Source organism: Pteropus vampyrus, unplaced genomic scaffold (genome assembly GCF_000151845.1).
Source record: "Pteropus vampyrus isolate Shadow unplaced genomic scaffold, Pvam_2.0 Scaffold1, whole genome shotgun sequence".
Classification (NCBI taxonomy): Eukaryota; Metazoa; Chordata; class Mammalia; order Chiroptera; family Pteropodidae; genus Pteropus; species Pteropus vampyrus.
Window position 1 is genome coordinate 16,744,354 of NW_011888782.1, and position 20,169 is coordinate 16,764,522.

Consider the following 20,169-nt stretch of genomic DNA (forward strand, 5'->3'; position numbering starts at 1 on the left):
AAAGGATAATATCCATAATATGTTGAGAACTTGCAGATGAGAAAAACAATATGAAAAAAAAAGGCAAAGAATATAAACAAACAACTCACAGATGGGTGGAAGCCTATAAGGTCAACGAGCAAATGAAAAGATGATCAGGCTCACCAGGAACATGGGACATGTAAAAAAAACGAAAGACCAAACGGCAAAACTGTTAAGTTGAAGTATCAAGGAGAAGACAGGAGTGGAGAAACGAGCACTCTCCCACACTGCCGATGAGAACATGAACTGGTTCTACTGCTCTGGAGACCCACTTGGAAATATTTAGCTATGTTGAAATCACATATACCCTTTGACCCAATAATTTTATTTCTAAGTACACACCCAACGTATAAACTCTGGCACATGGGCAGAGATGTTCAAGTATGTTTGTTCCCTGTGACACTCGTTGAAATAGTCAAAAACAAAATCACATTAAAATTTTTCTATCAACAGGGGAATGAGAAGTAAATTGTGGCATAGTCATACAATGGAATACCAAATCATACTTAAAAGGAATGAACTAGAGTTAATATATTAGATACATTTCAAAATACTGATTGAAAGAACAAGCTATGAAAGGATGCATATAGCACAACTATCATGCGAAACACAGATTACAGATGCACCTACATATACATAATACAGACAAAAAAAAACAGACAAGAAAGATGTCCACCAAATTACAGATAGTGTTCACCTTCAGGAAAGGAAAGCGAGTAAGATTAGAGGTGGTGGTACTTTAAAAGTATAACTTCATTTTCTTTTTAAAACAAGAGCCCTTAAAGCAAATATGGCAAAATGTTATGATCTACTAAAGCTGAGTGGTGTCTACAACAGGTGTTATCCTCTGTCCACTGCTTGACATATTTTAAAAATTAAAAATTAAAATTAAAAAATTAAAAATTAAAATTAAAAATAAAAGGAGCTAAATGCAAAAATATCAGGGTAAGAACAATACTCCCCACCTTTTATTAAACCAATTTTTAATGATACACATTACTTGTAGAATTATAACTTAGTCTTAAAAAAAAACCTGTTAATTTTTCTATTTTAAATTGTTTTGAGGGTAGTCAGACCTACAAAAAGGTCTTACAGTGGGAGTTTTATTTCTCCCAGCTGGGGCACAACCCTTAATATGCTTATGACAGACACTGTGGCCCTTTCTCTAGCTAACAGAACCAATTTTGTTCAGTATCAGAAGGCTAGCTGCTTCAAAGCGTGTTCACAGCCTAAGAGGAGGAATCTTGATTACTTCCTGCCAATTAGAGTAATTCCATTCTCTACATCAATAAGTGATTTAGAAATGGACACGTAATGTCTATTTCTAGTAAGCAAGTAGGTGAAGTCCACCAAGGGGCTTCTGTGAAAACGGAACAGCTTAAAGAGAAACAGGAGAACACACAGGCTCCTCTCTTCTGGCCTTCAAACGCTGTCGTGCAAGCGATGAAGCCTGGAGATGCTGCCACAATCTCGCTATACCGGAAGGGTCAATCCTGAGGACCAAAACTCACAGCAGAAGGTGGAGAGGCAGAAAACCATGGAAAAAGCCTGGGTCCCTGAGGACAGCACTAAGCCACTGAATCTACCAGTCATGGAACTGTCGTACTTCCTGGGAAGTAAATCTGCTTTATTGTTTAAGACCCAGTTAATTAGGTTTTCTGCTCCTTGCACTTAACTGCATATTGATACAGTGCTCTTTATCAAAACAAAACATAAAATTCTGAAGAATGTACAAATTCCAGTGAGTTCTTGATGACTATAAAGACCTTGTTATTCTCTATAGGCTGGAGGCAGGAATTTTGCAAACTACACAAATAGTTGTGGTTTTACCAGAACCACGCTAGTTTTGCTTCACATTTTCCCAATCATTGAACAGTCCAAAAGAATTTGCCGATTTTGTTTTTTAGCATTGCTGGCCGCATCGAGAAATGTGTTGGAGAGTCCATATTTGATTCTTTGCAAGTATTGAAAGTCGTTTAGTCCATAACATTCCTTTATAACTCTTCATCCATAGCTTCCTAAAATTGTTTGAAAGTATATTCCAACTTGCCAACAAGAGGGACAGCCCGTGGGTAGGAACTGGGTTTGTTTCTTTTCTGCCCATGCCTCACACCTGGGTAGATCCACAGTCGAGGATTCTGTATACAAGTGTACTCACCACGGTTACAGAACCACCTCCTAGAACTCTGGAGAAAGCTTGCTTCTAAATATCACGCTTCTGTAGTAAGTTAACAACTACAAAGGTATGGACAGTAATATGGATTTATTTAAAGACTAAAAAATTTGACATTGAGAGAGATAAAAAAAGACCCACAGGATTTAAACTGATAAATACAAAAACGATTGGCTATAAACAATGTAAAAATACATTTCCCAGTCCCCAAAACAGAATATAATTTAAGTATAGCAATTATATATTTTTGTATTGTTTCCCTTATAATTTTTAAGAACCACTCTAAACAGTTTATTTGTATAAAATATAACATTAAATTTACTATAGATGTTAACAAAAATTATTTTAAATTTGAGTTTATTGAGTTTGCCTTTTTCTGTATATAACAGTAGTTTTGGCCCCAGGTTCTCCTTGAACGTTTTATTTACCACAATGGTCTCTTTACTCCGAAGTCCTTCTACAATAGAAGAGGGAGGCTAATCAGTCATGGGTCTCCATAAAAAATAGTGTGAAGAAAGGTTCTAGAGTGACCAAAAATACCAGTGAATATATTATCTTTCTGAAAAGGAAAGGACTGAGTGGTCAGCAAAGAGACCCACTTCTACACCAATGAAACACTAGGAAGTGAAATCTCAGAACAACTAGAGCTTAAGCTCAATGCCAACAAGCTATATGTGAGAGGCCAGCTGAAGACATGGCCATCAACTCAACCAGACCCAAAGCATGCTACAGGCGCTGAGGTAGCCCAGATGGTTTGCTGTGAATCCCAGCTGGGTCTAGATGATATTCTATTCTTGAACCCAAGACCCAGACTCTTCCTCCTCTCCTGAATGGCACTCCCAGTAAAAACAGCATCTGTGATCAGTGTCATTATCTCCCAAGCAGGTAGTGGTGATATCACCACTCGCACTAGCATCCAGACTCTGACACAAACGAATAAGGTCCTGAGTCAGTGAGACAGAGTAGAAGCTATGTTTGGCCATAATGACCAATTTTTGAGACCCGCATTAGCCACAAAAGGCAGATGAGACATTAAAAAAGGATGGGGTCATTAAGCTGTCTCATTGGAAACATGATTCCACTCTTTCTGATGGAAAAGCTGGCCGCCTAGCCCAGGAGACCTCCACCAAAGTCCTGACGGACTTGACGCATGGGTTCAGCGCTGTAACACCAGTCCTGAGTCAAAAATCTTGGAGGAGGACAAGAAAGATCAACTCTGTGAACCACTTGATCAGAAAGGTTCTATCCCAAGTGCCTTGTCTGGCTGGCTCTAAGGCAGCCTGCCAGCAACGATTCTTCCAAATTATCAGAACTGGTTATGCAGTATCTCTTGACAATGGTTTGACTGCTCCCTTATACCATCATAGTATTAACCTCGGCAGGATTCTCTAGTTTTCTCTTTCTTAAGAAGGTCCCCTCCAAAGAGAAACTAGAGCAGTGCCTCTTTGGGAACAAGGATCCTAGAGATCCTGCTAACACACTATGCAATTAAAAGGGTCCAAGATTCTGGAAAGACAACTGCCAACAAAAAAGAATCAGAGCCAGAGGCCCACCTCTGCCTGACAGTGAAGCATCTCAAATAGGTGAAAATCAAAGGCTGGGGTTTTAAAAAGATGACTGGCTCCAAAGAAAACACTAACGAAGACCTGGAGAGTTGTCTTAATTTCACTAGAAATAATCATATGCCGACAGGAGAATGAACCATTTTCTAACTCACAGTGTGAACTCATCTTGTCAGACACTTGGAAGGTGGTTGAAGCCTGCTTTTATAATTTCACTGTACTGCACAAAAGAATATCTTTCTTATCTTTGGTCCTTAGGCATGATATCAATTTCTTCCATTTTTCTATGTGTTATATACAAATCTTTTTTTTTACTTGATATCAACAATCAAAGTGCAGTATAAACATGGGGTTGCTGAAGGTGCTGCTTTTCTATATATAAAATATCAACATCTATACATTTTCTATTAGGTTATAAAAGAGTTAATATTATTCTAAAATGTTACAGCATAATTTTAAGGCTGAGTGAGATAAAGCGTTGGTATTATTTTTTAAGAAAAAATCTACACCAATATTTTAAATATTGAAGAATTTAAATATAAATTTTATCTAATCATAAAAAAAACTTATAGCTTAGCAAATTAACTTAAAAATGAAACAACTTCTAAATGAACTTAATCATGCTGTTTATACAGCTATAAAGCAAAATTTGAAAGCTAAGCTTAGTAACAATGACAGAATAATTTGTCACCAATTAAGCTTAAAGAAAACAATCGCTCTCACTTCCAAAAAAACAAACAAAAAAAAAAAAAAAAAGAAAAGAAATTTCATTTGATACAGGTTTCAACTCTTATAAAAACAAAAACTCTCTGACCCAATTTGTGGTGACTGATACACAGTCCAATATTGATAAAACTGTCTTCCTGCCCCTCCCCTTGCTCTTCCCAAGAAGTGCAAGGTTTAACAATTACATAAAATGCACCAAGAGCTTCTGCTGAGGCTCAGGTACCTCGCGGTCGCTACCTTACACAACACCTGCTCCCTAGAGTCTTTAAGCATTAAGTGGCTCGGTGACGTTCTCTGTTTTAGTGGTTGGCTCAGGTTTTCTCAGCTGGGACTCCTGTCGTTTTTCATAGAACATAATGAGAAAGTCCAACAGGAACGTAATACTTGCTAGAAATCCAAACACCTAAGGAAGAAAAAGGGGCAAAGGTTATGAGGAATTCTGGAATATAATTTCACATTTCCTACTTGGCTTTGAGAAGTTTCACACAAGCAAGACAATTCATCAATTTTATCTTATACACATTATCCTTAACTTTAGTGGGGGAAAAAAAATTTAAGGTAACAAAAAAAAGGAAAAGTAACAAAAAAAAAATTCCAGAATAATGGCTATTAGTTAAAGTCTCACAAAATACAAATGTCCTGTCTTATATGTGCATGTGTATGTGTGGGGTGCCAATCTATGAAACTGAGGTTATAGATGAAAAACAAAATCCTACGATATAAAACACAGGATTATTAGCAATAATCCAGCTGGACTGACCCACAGAAGAGATAAGGAACATATCTGAGTAGGCAGCTGAGCCTAGGTGAAAATGGAAAAAGTTATTAATATCAAAACAGAAATTCTATTTTGACGATATCTTTAGGTTAAATTAGCTAAAAAAATATTTTCCAGTTAATTGTCACATTCTAATGACACAACAATATGACGCCACCACCTACTTCCTCTTCCTTAAATCACTTCCTCATTGCATTCTTCTAACACATAATCGTTCTGAGAATTCTCTCAAGAGACAGAAGATCCGGTTCAAATTTAGCTTCTTCACTAGCTAAAACCCTTAAGGAAATGGGAACCGAAGATGTTCTCCGTAAAAAGTGAAAACTGATGTAGGTAACGGCTAAAATCCCTTCCAATTCCAACACTCCATCTCCATGATTTTTAACTTTTTATTTTAGTCTGCTGCAGTCTCTTGACCTTTTACACGCAGCCCCTCCACCCTAAAGATATGCATTCTACCTCATTTCACTGTAAAGCAAACTGAGCTCCAAATTCATTAATTAGCCCTGGTGTTCCCAACACATCCAACCTACATTTAATTATTAATCCCACTCCTAAAATCTAAGTATCTTCTCCCCTGATGGCATCTACCCCATACTGGTCTGGCAAACTGAGTCAATGTGACCAGATGTCACATTGTCTGTGAAGCCAGCTTTGATCACCTCAGAGAGCTCCAGTCCACACAGGGCCCTCTATGCCATATAATCTTTCAGCTCTTTTGCGCACACATTTCACAATTTTGGGGGGGGAAATGGACTCCCTCGTTTGATTCTACAAAATTTTTCATAATTTAAATAACGCAAAAGGTAATTTCCAAGCACATTAAAAATGAATTTTTAAACTACCAGTCACTCTTAAATATATTCAATGAAATCTAAATACTGTAACAATCTAATATATCATCTAATTAAAACGCATAAATAAGCTCTTCTTTAATAGCTAAGAATTTTATGCCACGCTTTTCCCCTCTCTGATCTCAACTTTTCCTCAACTTCCATTTCACTTTCTCCACAGGATTTTATAGTAACATAGTTGTATACTCAAAAATGTTTTCATCCCCCTTCCATACTCCTCTGCAACAAAAATATGTATATAAACTGAAATTAATCATAAGGCTCTACTGAAACTTTTTCTCTTCAATTGGTTCGTGTATCCATGGATAAATATTACTCATTGCTAGAATGAGTCGCAATTCAGCATTAATTTTCTTTTTATGTTTTGCTTTTACACATGAGTGCTAAGAAACCATGAACGGGTAGATATATTACAGCCATGCAATTCTTGAACTCCTTTCAAGTTGTTCTAGCATAAAAAGTAGTTTTAATGATCTATTAGCTGACAACACAATTAATTACAACTGCAATTTTGTCATGAACAAAGTAGCAACTGAAAACCAGCAGACTTGCAAGAGAATTTGTTATCCAGTTGTTAGTAGTTCACATTCACAACACTGGTACCAATTCAGGTCTATGACCCTTGATTTGAAATTCTGAAATCCAAAAAAGCTATAAAAAACTCAGCTTTCATAATTTATTGGCTCAAAATTGAGCTGAGGCAGAGCTATCCCTTTTACTGTGAATATTCATATGCTTCAGAAATAGTAATATTCTGGAATACAGGACGCTGCCCAGGCCCTCTGCAAGTATTGTGTAATGAAGTAGATGCACAGTATTACCTTTCTAAAATCCAAAATATTCTGAATTCTAAAAAAAAATCTGCCTCCCCAAGGATTGCAGATAAAAACGTTTACTTATCTATTTATTAGGCTCCACTTTTAGATCATTTCTTCTGAGTATTCTCTACACCTAGAACAGTACCTGGCATGTAGGTATGTTTTTGTTGAAAAGAAAAGTAGAGAAATATAATAAAGTCAATTCTACGAAATTCTCTAGCAATAACATGCTCATATGTGGAGTAAATAGGTTTTTGTGAACAAAACTCAAATTCTAAAGACAGGTTCTAGGTTTCAAGGCCATGATATTTAAATCTATCATTATTCGCTTTTAGATCTTCTATTCAAAATTACACTAATAATGGGAGACCATCTAGGAATACCAGGTGCTGTAGGCGTAAAAAAATAAAAATAAACAAATAATAAAGAAAATTACACTAAAAAATAAGTTAAAAGACAAACTACTCTCCCATATTGTATAACTTGTCAAGTACTTTCCAGATTCCATATTTCTAATGAAACAAAAATAAGCAAGGATAAAAATACGAGGTACTTACAGTTGCAGCAAATTCAGCTGAAGTCCTGTCATGTGTGGAAACGAAAATGATGGACGCCAACAAAAACACAAGTCCTATCCCCACAGTAATATAAAAATCCTATAAATATACATAAAACACATAAGGAATACAGTATGGTTAGGTTGATGGAAACACATTTTAGTTTTTTACTTTTCAAAAACTTTAGTGCTGTACCTTTTCCTTCACACAACCCAAGTTTATATACTTTGACTTCTAATTTTTCAAAAAGCCAGGCATTCAATTAATACCCTGTAAAGGAACCCTAGCCACACTTTGGACAGGGGATATTCAGAGAGTACAACACACAATAATGTACACAGTGAAAATGGTTTTTAAATCACTGAAACAAACATTAAAGCTTTACTTACAATGTTAGGTGAAAAGCAGAATATACAGTCTCTAATTACAACTATTTTAAATTTGAAAAATTACTTATTAATAGAAACAAAAGACCCCAAAGAAATATAATAAAATATTCACAAAAAAACATTTAAGGATAAAATGACTGATTTATTTCTTTTGTTTCCAGTACTTTTAAATCGGTATCTACTCAAAAATAACTTTTTAAATGATAAAGTTTGATGTAATAAATGTTTCACATTTTGTTTATAGTTAGACCTTTACGCTAAACTGGAAAATACTGTAATATTGTTTCTTGCCAAAAAGATCAGTGTTCTTAAAAACTACTGATGCAGCATTAAAGTAAAAACTAAAAATATGCTTATGGATACTGATACTGTTTTGCTGTTGAGAGATAGGAAATCAAAAAATGGTTTCAAAACTTAATATTTCAAACATCAATTTACACATTCAAAATACAAATCAATCAGTTTAGACACTGGTGATCTTTTCCCTTGTCCAAATCTTCAAATCTTCGCATACTTATCTGTAAAGGGTCATGAACACCTTTCAAAGATGATAGTAAACAAAAATTCTAAGGTATTCCCTCCGCATCCTCTTTTTAATATGTATTTCATAAAATGAATGAGCTCTGTTGCTGTCATTGTTACAGAGAGACTCCTGTGGTGACGTCTGCCATGACAGGATGGAGAGTTGCTAGGGCACTGGTTCCAGTTAAGATTTCGCTTAAGCTGCGTGACCGAATGCGCAGAGTGAGGGCTTTCCTGGGGTCAAATCTGTTTACTTTTACCCTAGCTGTAGAACTTTGGACAAGTTACTCAACCACCATGAACCTAAGTTTCCTCAACAGAAAAATGCAGCATTGAGGTGTGAGGATTCAAAACGCATAAATAAGCTCTAAATCACAGCACATTCAGTGCCTGGCACACGGACAGCAGATATTATCAGGTAAGATGAAAGAATGGTCATATATTGGCCTTACCAAGAACTGCGTATATGAGCTCATCAAAGATTTGATGGATCTGTTGTTCAAAGTTATCTTTTTAACTGTTTGGTATCAACTTTAAAAATGTTTTAAACCCAATAATTATTTTGGGTTTATTTTAAATAATTATTTTAAAAGGAGGTAATAGATTCCTGCAGCATAAAATTTAAGAAGTACAAAAAGGTTCATAGAAAAAAATAAATATCTTAGGTATATAATCAATGACTCAATTCTTGCTTTCATTAATTAAAAACAAAAACATAATCTTACTGCTTTGTATTTATCCTATTATTTCTTGTTCTTAATAGCTAAAAATTTATCCTAATTTTTTTTTTCACTTTTTATAAACTCCTCTCTTTCTTCTAATTGAAGTGACATGTATTTGACTTTTGGTTGGTTGATAGATGATGCTACACCAGGTTATTTCCTTCCTCTGTCCCTAGAATGTCACAGACATGCTTCTGTCATAGCTGATTTATCCTAATTTTTACCTTTTCCCTCAGAGATGTGAATTCTTTTAATGTCAACCCTGACATGTACAATTCTTCACAAACCACTACTGATAATTCGAATGCTACTGAAAAAGTCAATTACTCAATTCTTTCTTCCTTAAATGCAGCACCTATGTGAATAAGCTCACATGTCATCTCACAAATCCATACTTTATTCAAATAAAAGTTCAGGGTCAGCACACTAAGTCTTTAGAAAGTTATGCATCTCTAATAAATGCCTTCTTAATTCACTTATAGACAACTATTTTCATAATAAAATCAAAACAAAATAGGTAGAATTACATGCTGTTATTTATAAACTCCAGAAATACAGCACATTAATTCATTACTTTTACCTCTCGTGTCTAGCATAATGACTGGCATATAATAGGTACACAATGAATAACTGTAGAACCAATGAGTGACACTCAAATTCAGAAATCAAAAGTGATAAAACCCCAGTTTTTAAAAAAATATATCTAATGTGAATTAGATTAAACCACCAGTAATTGTAAACTATGGGTTGTATTTGTTGCTTTCATTCTAATTTCACTTTCTCCTTCTATCATTCCATTTGGCAGGGAAAACAGTTGCTTAAAGGCAGAATTGAAACAACTCTTATCACATTACTGAGTTTGGAAAGTGTTACTACTTTGAATAACAATACTATACCAGAGTCCAAAACAGCTACATTCTTGTTATAAGGATTATATTTTTTCATGCTTACCGATGACTTCACTTTGACGGCATCGACTCTGTCATAAACTGGAGTGCAGTACACAATCAGTATAAGGAGACTCAGCAGAAAGGCACTGCAACTTACAAATTCAAAAAAGTAAAGTCCTCCACACAAAGTGCATTGTGATACAACTTCTTCACAGATAAAGGCCAGCAGAGACAGCAACTACAAAAGAAACAAAAGATTTTACCAAGTGTTTTTCGGAGAAACCTACGGTAGTCAGAAAACACTATCTGTTCACTCAAATACTTATAAAGTGGAGACTATGGTAAACAAGATTACTAAATGGCTGATCAACACTGAACTTACAGTCTGGTTGCCTTGAAGGGAGTATAGGTATGCAAATAATTAATAACTACCATGCGCTATAGAATAGGGGGGGAACAGGGTGTTGTTATAAAAGCACACAAGAGAGGCATTCAACCCGGGGGTCAAGAAAGGCTTCCTGAAGGAAAGCTGAGATCTGAAAGATAGTAGAGTCAGGGTTAAAGAAAGCGAAAGAAGTTCTAGGCAGAGAAGCAGTACATATAAAGACCTAGAGGTAAGAGAGCATGGCACCCTTCTACTCCAACGCACACCCATACGTCCTACTACCCACGAATGAACTGTGGAAGCAACTTGAGTCACCATGGCTGAAGTTTTCAGTTTGTGAAAGGGGATGGCAGCACGGAAAAGATTAAATGAGACTAGAGAGGTAAGCAGAGGCCAGATCTAAATGTCCTCTTTAACTAGTTTAAGAAATCTGGACTTTAAGGGTTTTAAAGCAAAGGGTGACATGATCGGGTTTATGCTTTTAGTAGTTCTCGACTGGCTACAATACAGAGAAGGGGCTGGAGGAAGGGCAAAACTTGGGGCAGATATCCAGTTGGGAAGCTGATTTAGGAAATATCAGGGGGAAAGAAGAGTGCCCCGGGTGGGTAGCAGTAGTCATGGAGAAGAGTGGCTAATCAGGGAAAGATTCGGTAGAAGTCCTTACCATACAGGATGAATCTGAACAGAGTAGGAAACAAGACATATGTATTTTAAGCATTTTAACTTCGTATAGAAATGCACACTTATTCACCAGTCATTTGAAGCAGGCCTTTGAGTCTGAGCCTACCGACTGGAATTCCACATCATGTTTTCTGCATTAATCACTTTCGTCATTTCTGACTACCACGTCCAGACTTATGTTATTTGAAGTGGCAAAAGATCTTGGACAGAATACAGAACCCTTCTAGAGCTGGACTAGTTTTACTAGTCTTTCACAGTTGTCTTGCTCTTACTTAATTCCATAAGCACCTGGTTTTAGTAACTTTAGTAACTTATTTTTTGATCTTTCCAAAGCATTCAATTTAGTTTTCTCAGAAACAATTCTTTTTCACCCTCAATTTTAGTCTGTGTAATATTTAACGAAATGTTTAATTGATATAAACCAGTCTTGGAATAACACAAGTCAACTGACGGCAGAGGTAGGAGTGAAGAGAGCTCCAGAGGGGTTTACTTGGCCATGGCTGTCCGTGATAAAATAGGTGTGGGTCAAAATGCTTTTTTTTTTGTACTGAATGGGGAATAGTTAACTACTCTGGCTGTTGATTCAGCAACTCAATTAAGTGCAAGTGAGTTTTAAAGTGCTCTCACTGTAGAAATAAGAGGGGATTTTTTCCCCTTCTTTTTAAGAGATGAGGGTGTCGGGGAGAGAATAAATTCAGTTTTAAATATGCTGTGTATGGGCGGTCTGTGGAAGAGTTAGGTGGAGCTGTCTATCAGGCAAATGAGTGTGTGTGGGCTTGGCAGCTCAGGGGAGAGGTCTGAGGTGGAGATAAAGATGTGGCAGTCGGCTGTGAGATCACCCAGAATGAGGAAAGTCTGCCTTGTGCAGAACTCCGAGGAACCCCAAGATTTAAGGAGACACCAGCAAAGGACAATTAGGAGCAGCAGTCCATGCGGGAGTAGACCAAGAAAAAAGTATTTCTACAAAGAGAAAGTAATCAAAGAGTACTAAATGCTGCTTAGGTACTTAGGGGTCAGGAAAGAACCATACTGAAACACTTAATTAGAGCTGTAAGAAGGTTGCTGGTGACATCGGCAAAAACAATTTCAGTGTAGTCAGCTAGATTACAGTACTGCATATTGGGAAGTGAAATAGAGACAGCACAGGCAAGAAGTGTACTTTCAAAAGAGCAGCCAGATAGGGCAGCAGTGGATGAGGTCAAAGGGAAGGGAATTTCAAGCTGGAAGAGATCTGCTTGTGTTAAAATACTTAGGCAGAAACCAGTAAGATTAGGTGGGTCTAAAGACAGGAAGAAATGAGGTTCTCTAAAGGCAGGATTCAGAGCTCAGGTCTGAGGCTAACTCTTCTCAAGAAACAGGAGGGAAGAGAATGAAGAGAGTTTCACTTGGGCAGTTTGTGTAGGTTTTGTGGAATCGGAGGGAGTTTCCTTCTGAGAGTTAAAACGATCAAAATAACTGATGACCCAAGTCAAAGCCTATCGGGAAATGCCATCTGAATCTGACCCAAGGCAGGCCAGTAGAAGCAACCAGATATATTCAGAGCAACAAGACTGATACAAAACTGACAGACACATTTCATAGTGTATAATGAAAATTTTATCCTACGAAACATTTTCATACAAAAGAGGTCAGTGGTACAGCTACTCTGGGAAAGAGTTTAGAAGTTTCTTTAAAAACTAAGCATGCAGCTGCCATTTGACCCAGCAATTACATTCCTCAAGTCTGCATCCGACCAAGAGAAATAAAAACATATGGTCATGTGAAAACTGGTACATGAATGTCCATAACAATTTTACTCATAATAGCCCCATACTGGAAACAATCAAGATGTCCTTCCATGGTTAAGGAAACTGGTAGGTACAGACATACCACGGACTACTACTTAGCCATAAAAAGGAACAAACTCGATACATGCAACAACCTAGAAGAATTTCCAGAGACTTACGCAAAGTGAAAAAATCCAATCTCAAAAGGTTAAGTACTGCATGACTCCATTTATATAACATTTCCCAAATAAAAATTACAGAGATGGAGAACAAATTATCGGTGCCTAGAAGAGGAAAGGCTACAGAGCAGAAGCATGAGGGAACCCTGCGGTGATGGAAAGTTCTGTATCTTGATTGTGGTAGTGATCATAAGAAGCTACACACGTGATCAAACTGCACAGGAAGAAAACATACACATATGCATGCACGTGCATGCACAGGACCTCCCTGTACGTTTTTTCCAAGTTCCTGTGAATTTATAATTATTTCAAAACAAAAATTTTTTAAAAAGACCAAATCTAAATTGGTATCTAAGTCTCTCAGGGATTTTTCTCCCCTCCCACTGGGCAATACAAAATTCATATATCTCTACAACTGAAAAGAATCTACACGAGGACAAAAATAGATCCTAAGCTAGGAGTAGAGTGAAGCATAAAATAGTCTGGTATATCCCAAACAACTTCCTTCAGACAGACATTAGGTGAGGTATTCCCAATCATTAAACCACAGGAAATAAAGTGACACACCAAGACAAATTCCAGAAGGCCACTGTGTAAAGGTACTTCCTTAGTCTCCTGTATTTATAATTACAGGATGGGTTTTTACAATGACTAGAGTATAATAAAATACTAAATATCTAATATTCCATTTTTCTTATTCCAGCCTCTATGTTAAATCTTGTCCAAGTTTTAGGTTTTTCTCTATGAGAAATTTGCAAAATATACCTCAATTGTATAAAAGTCAATTAACTGTGAAAGGATATCGGCCTAAGGCTCTAATTGGGGTAACAGTTGATCTTGAACCATTCTTATTGCAATAATTAGATTACCAGGAACACTTATCCATACAGACTGTATGACAAAAGAATCTTATCTGTAGTAAAAATAAAGACTGCTTGTCTATTCTTGTAAGAAAAGAGCAGGATCCAGCTCAGCCAGAAGCAATGTCAAATCATTACAAGTCCTGTTTCAAACTTAATTAACAAGAATCGTTCTTACTAAACTTAAAGACTCAGAGCAATATTAAGAGGAGGGTTCTGCATGGGCACCCTAAGAGACTGGAGGAGTATACTATAAAGTTTGGACATCTACTAATTCCTATTCCCAGTTAAAGGCCAAGAAATTAGCACTGCAAGCTATATTCAGTATGAAATTTCCTCCTAACTCCCCATCTCTGATGCTATTAAGCTTCCTTTATAATCTCCCACAGCACTACACAGTCTGTAGTACAAATTAAAGTGATCATTTTGTAATATATACAAATACTAAATCATTATTTGTATACCTGAAACTAATATAATGTTACATGTCAATTATACCTCAATAAAAAAATTTAAAAGTATTTGAGTATTATATGCAGCATTATAACATGCATAGGAACATGTAATGACAGAGCAACAAAATCAATGTACAAGAAACAATAAGAACGCAATGTATTCTGTACCTCATAATTGAGCATTCATTATATCTAAGTTCAGGAAACCTCAGGAAAATGTTCAGATCCACCTGGACTAAGAACAGCTGGAGAAGGATGAGTAAAAAAGCGAAATTCAAACTAGAGCAAAGTGACGCCAAGGATCTGTACCAGCACAGGACAGTCCAGGAGGGGAAGGCGCGGGGGAAGTACAGATTCATGCAGGCATGAATTTGCATGGTATGCCCAAAAGGGGTAATAAGGCAATTGGCCTAAGTGGATGGGGAGTGAAGAGCAAAATGGTCATGGTGTTGGGTGTGGTTGTGATGGTCATGCCAGGGAGTATGGACTTCTAGATGGACAACGACAGGGACCGCCTAACTGATTTAGTTGGTTAGAAAACAAGAGGAACAGAGGGCTGGGTGGGGCCTGAAAGAATGGGGATATCAGTTCAAGAGTAGGCGGAAAAGAGTAACTGGCACCATACGAGTGAGTCTGAGAAGTAAACACAGTCCAAATTGTTAAATGGTGATGCTGGGGGGTAAGAAAGTGTGAGGGCTACAGTGTGGCTTATTTTAATCATATTTTTTACTTGACTTTTTTGGTAAGCAATTTTTTTACTTAAAAAAATTGCAAAAGTTAAGGAAAAGAAGAATATCAAAAAATAGGTAGTCACCAGCAATAAATACCAAAGTGGTTAAGGAGAGGAAAAGAGATAAGGCCCACTGAATTGGGTAAGGAAATAATGGTGAGTGTAACTTGTAAGTTTCTGGCGATCAGTGTTGCTCTCAATAGCATGAAGACATCATATGAAATATTGCTTACTAAATATCAAGCTCCAAATCTAACAACAGGACACCTAATGCAGCTCCTTCTAATGACATAAAATTTTACCCAAATGCAATTAAAGGAATCATCAAGCTTTTAGAGTTGGAAGGGTCTGGAGAGCATATAGCCTCACCCTCTTCTTTACAAATGATGGGTTAAACTCTGACAGGCTAAGTCCCAAGTTAGCCAAGAACAGACAAGAACCCAGGTCTCCTGACTCCCACTCTATACTTGTTCCCCCCATAAAACACTACTTACTAAGTTCATTTATGACTACATATGTCTGTGTAGGTTTTCCTATAAAATTGAGTTTTTGAGGTTACAACCATAGTTTTGTGCGTTTCCCCCTTTTGCTGTTAAATCATATATTAAAAACAATTTGCTAGGGCCAACACATTTGGGAAAAGATGGTCTTACGGTTCTAATGACTGAAACATTCAGATACCCTGTGTCTCTCTCCATTTCAATTTTACTACCTTTTCTGAAACTTCAGTCTTCCTAAAATTAAGTCATTATACTAAATACGAATTCTCCATCATCTGTCTTTAACAGTCTACTACAAAAAAAAATTTCTTAGAAAAATAACCTTTTAGTGTTTGCCATTAGTTAGTTATAAGACTCCATCTACAAAATTATATTTGTGAATGAATGAACTTGCTATTAAAAACCTTGTAGTCATATGCAAAAGTTCAAGTAAACTAATCTGTCAGCCAGAAGTGAGGCTAGGTCTCCCTTAGGCAAACATTTACTCCCAAAGGTTCAAGGATAAAATTTGCTGACATTATGGATCTTCCGCAAGGTAAAAATAGAGCATTTCAATTTTAGTACCTAACAATTTTCAGATTTAAATAATGAAAAGAACACCAACAGAAGATAAATTGCTTCTAAGTGATTTGTTTCTTGGCACTTATAGAGTAACATTTATAATTAATAAATTTAAATCACTGGTGAATTTTAAATCAAACTGCTTGTTTGAACAGTCATTATAATCACAGTACTGTGCAGCCATCAGGACACTCAACTGGTACCATAAACACAATGGCAGCCTGTTGCAGAAAGAAATATTATGCATATTTATATTACTGCACCAGCTAATTAGGAATTAGGTTGCCAAATGCCAATTCTCTCCTTAAAACAAACTCCCTCAAAAGTAATAACAACAATAAAACCCTCACAAAATAAAATGCATGGGCATAAGGACCAATCTAAGAATAGAATAAACTGATAATAAACTGCATAAATTTAGGACTGCAGTTGACTCCTTACATTGAATTCCTAGCTGAACCTTTATTTCCTCTTCAGCTCTGAAAGGGTAGGTGGTAATTAGAGGATACTTACGTTGTAGACAAGCCTTTGACAAAATTAAAGTCATACATGAAGGTGGACACAGCTACACAACTCCAAGATGCTGTAACTCAAGAGTTACCTACATACAACTCAAGAGCTAGTTACACTCTTCTCTCAACTCCCCTTCTGTGTTTGCAGGCTCCACTCTCTATCCTTTTGGTGTTCAGCTCTGTATCAGCACAACCCTCAGAGGTCTGTAAAAATCCTGAGTGGAAAGAACCTCAGAGGAAATCCAATTCAACCTCCTCAGACTCTTAAGAATTTCCTAAGTACACAGTGTCTGGTTTTTAAGTTTTAAAGCAAGGTTCCTTTCTCTTCTGGGGACTCAGAATCTGATAAGATAAATGGATCCAGAACAGTATACCCAAAGAGAGAATGCACTACATTTTCAAAGAAAAAATAACAACAACTGAAAATAGGAGATTTAATGGGCAACAGACCAATACTGATGATGTCTTTTGAGCAGTAAGAATGCTTCAGATGAATATTAATTCTTTTTGGTAGAAAGAGATCTTTTCAAATAGAAACATTTTAGCTCTACTGCAGAGAAACAAATCTAAAAGTCACGTGAGAGCTGACAAGAAGAGCAGAAGGAAACAATTCTGAGTAGAAGGAATAGCTAATACAAAAGAACAAAGGCAGGAGGGGGGCCCTGATGCTTGGTGGTAAGAACCGAAAGGTTGCCAGTGTAGAACTACCTAAAAGGAGGCTGGACGGACAGAGCCAGACCCTCTTGGATTCCAAAGGCCACAGTGTCACTTGCCTCCGAGTGATTTCCCAATTATTCCCATATGATTTTGGTGGCTCAAGAGAAGTGTTAGTGTCCTGACTGCTGTCTTTCTATTCAATAAAAATAGGTCATCTGATTTCTAAGAACATAAGTTCTGATTATCTGAGTTCTAAGAATTTAAGTTCTTCCCAAGGAAAATAACTGTCTTAGTTTTACTTACAATGATTAAAAAACAAAACAAAACAAAACCAACCCATAAGCATTCTAGCAGTCTCGTTTTTCCTTGCAGAAAATGTCACTCATTGTTGATTAAAACTGAATACAGCTCAATGTGTGTAAATGGAATTAAAATTTAAATCTCAAAGATGTTTTAACATTTTCACTAATAGGTTTAAGGTACCTTCACTACCTAAACTGAAACTCAATGAAATTGAAAATACCATGCCCTAGTTCGGCTACCTACACACAAACACAAAAAGCTGTCCTTTTGCCTCTGGACTTCGTACACACACGCCCATTCAGAAACAGTTGTTTTCTAGTCGATATAAAACTTTTGGGAGACAATTTATTTATTGGACACACATATCTCAATGCCGTGAGTGGTATGGGAAGACTCTGTCCACCAAATTAAACTACCCCCATGGGCTCGCACCAGGAAAACAGCAAGAAAGATAAACAAGAAGCACGTCGTAGTCTAAATACAGGCACTTTGGGAGACAATACAGAGTAAGAGCTGGAGAAGAATCGAAGGTGGCTAGAGAAGAGTGAATGAAATAAGTCTATGTCTCACTTACGTCTCCTCCGACGCATTTCCTGGGCCCGCCTAACACACTCGCGGGCCCTAGGTCGCATTCGGCGACCTAGCGGGGGAGAGATCTGGGGATAAGGGGTCGCCCGTTGGGCGGCGGAGGGTAACGCCCCCGCCCCGGGCGGAGAGGGGAGGAACTCGGGTGTGGAAACGGCCGCTTCCTCAACAACTAAGTTGACCTCCCAAGCAGACAGGCCGATGGCCCAGGGGCCAGGCCCCCCTCCCAGGCCCAGGCTCGCCGCCCTGGCCACGGGCTCACCAGCTGCAAGAGTTTGAGCACACGCTGCGGCAACTTGAGCCGGCCCAGGAAGAAGTAGGCGGCGAGGCCGCTCCTGGCGCCCCTGGCAGGGGCCGGGTGTTCCTCCGTGGTAGCTCTGTATACGGCTCCGTTCTCCATCTCCCAGGGCCCAGGAACACAACGACCACAGACCTGGCGGTGCAGATCTCACCGACTCCAAAAGTCCGCAGGCGGGGCCGTCACTTCCTGGGCCTCCGCCCTGACTTCCGGCCGACTCCGCCCTTCTCCGACGCCAGTCTCGCCCCGCCCCTTCTCTGGCCCCGCCCCCTGCCGCCTCTAGGCCCACCAACCTCTTCTCAGGCCTTTAAAGAACTGAGATGGACTTTCATGCAAAGGAATAGCAAGTACAAATGTCCTGGGGACCAAATGAACTTAGCTCATTCTGAAACCAAAGGCTGGTGTGGCTAGGGCTAAGCAAAGGAGAAAGAGAGGAGACAAAATTGGAGATGCAGGCAGAGGCCAGATAATGTAGGGGCCTTGCAGAGCAAGGGAAGAAATTGGATTTCAAGTGCAGCGGGTTGTCTGGGAGCGCTTTGAGGATTGCTACCTTCTGCACTTCTCTTAATTTCTGTTAGGTTTACTTGTCAACATCATTAAGTTTACTTGTCTTCCCGTTCAGCTGCTATAGTCACGTGTTAATTTTGTGTGCACCTAAACTCATCAAGGAGTGTAATTGTATTTTAGCAACTAAGTTGATTGAGCTACATGTCAGGCACACATTTTCTCTACGACGATATAATGTAGGTACTATCATTACTTTCATTTTGCAGATGAGAAAACGGAGGCCAAGAGGCTGAGGTTCATAGACCAGGTCAAACAGCTAGGGGCAGCTGGAGGCAGGCCTAGGCAATCTGACTTGAAACCTTGCTCCTTACCACTAAACCAGCAAATCTCACCTCTAACCGGTCTCTCTATTAGGGACTCAAAACCCATGGAAGAGGGGAGAGGTTACTGCTATCACCTGCTTCCACGTTTATCTTCTTTCCAAAGCCTCCCTTTCTTCTTCCAGTAACAAAACAAAAGCTCCCATTCAAATGAATAGAGACAAGTAGATATTACTTTGCTGGGTCTGTCTACTGCCAGCCAAAATTATCTGGTGTTGATTAAAAGCATTCTAAATGTCCTGCAGAGTCCAAGCAGCCACCAATCCTGTCCAGTAAAATGAGGCCACTGTGTTTCACCAGGGATACAAGGATTTACTGTCCTGTTATTCTTCGAGTCACCACCATCCCAGAGTAGACACTACTGAAATTTACTTTGAAATTCATCCGAAAAAATAAGATGGGTCGATGAATACAGAGATGGATAAAAGGATAGACTTGTGATAAAGCAATGTCGTTAAAGCTGTAGTATATAGGTGTCCACTGTACAATTATTTCAACTCTTCTGTGTATTTGAACATTTTCAAAATAAAATATTGAGGGAAAGTTATAAGGAAAAAGGACACTCTGAGACAGGAGAGAAGATGGACAAACTCTCTCAACCCTCTTGGTTCATTTAAGGTGCACATGGGCAGTTCTATAACGGTCTCTGCTTCTTTCTGTTTGAATTTAGTAGAGGATAAGAATTTAGCCTGTGATTCACAGACTTCAGGGTACATAAGAATCATCTGGGTGTTTAACTAAAAAATAAAGATTCTTAGAAATCCAGCCCCGAAGGGTCTGAATTTGGGTAGGACTTAG

General features: G+C 38.0%; 1 protein-coding gene across 1 annotated transcript; it reads right to left on the minus strand.

Annotated features, from left to right (window-relative positions):
• Positions 1–2,267: 2,267 nt before the first annotated feature.
• CMTM6 (CKLF like MARVEL transmembrane domain containing 6) lies at positions 2,268–18,685 on the minus strand. Its single transcript, XM_011361839.2, has 4 exons — positions 18,449–18,685; positions 10,074–10,250; positions 7,490–7,588; positions 2,268–4,885 (listed from the first exon to the last, which is right to left on the minus strand). Exons 1-4 carry the CDS (start codon positions 18,584–18,586, stop codon positions 4,748–4,750), a joined length of 552 nt encoding a protein of 183 aa, XP_011360141.1. The 5' UTR covers positions 18,587–18,685; the 3' UTR covers positions 2,268–4,747.
• Between the last annotated feature and the right edge of the window lie 1,484 nt (positions 18,686–20,169).

What these genes read in the sequence shown, in the direction of transcription:
- CMTM6 (XM_011361839.2), bottom strand. Translation starts at nt 18,586, where the DNA reads ATGGAGAACGGAGCCGTATACAGAGCTACCACGGAGGAACACCCGGCC. An exon ending in TGCTCAAACTCTTGCAGCTG is followed by an intron (nt 10,251 to 18,448) that starts GTGAGCCCGTGG and finishes TTTCTTTTGTAG; the next exon opens with TTGCTGTCTCTGCTGGCCTT. An exon ending in CAGCTGAATTTGCTGCAACT is followed by an intron (nt 4,886 to 7,489) that starts GTAAGTACCTCG and finishes TTTCTTCCTTAG; the next exon opens with GTGTTTGGATTTCTAGCAAG.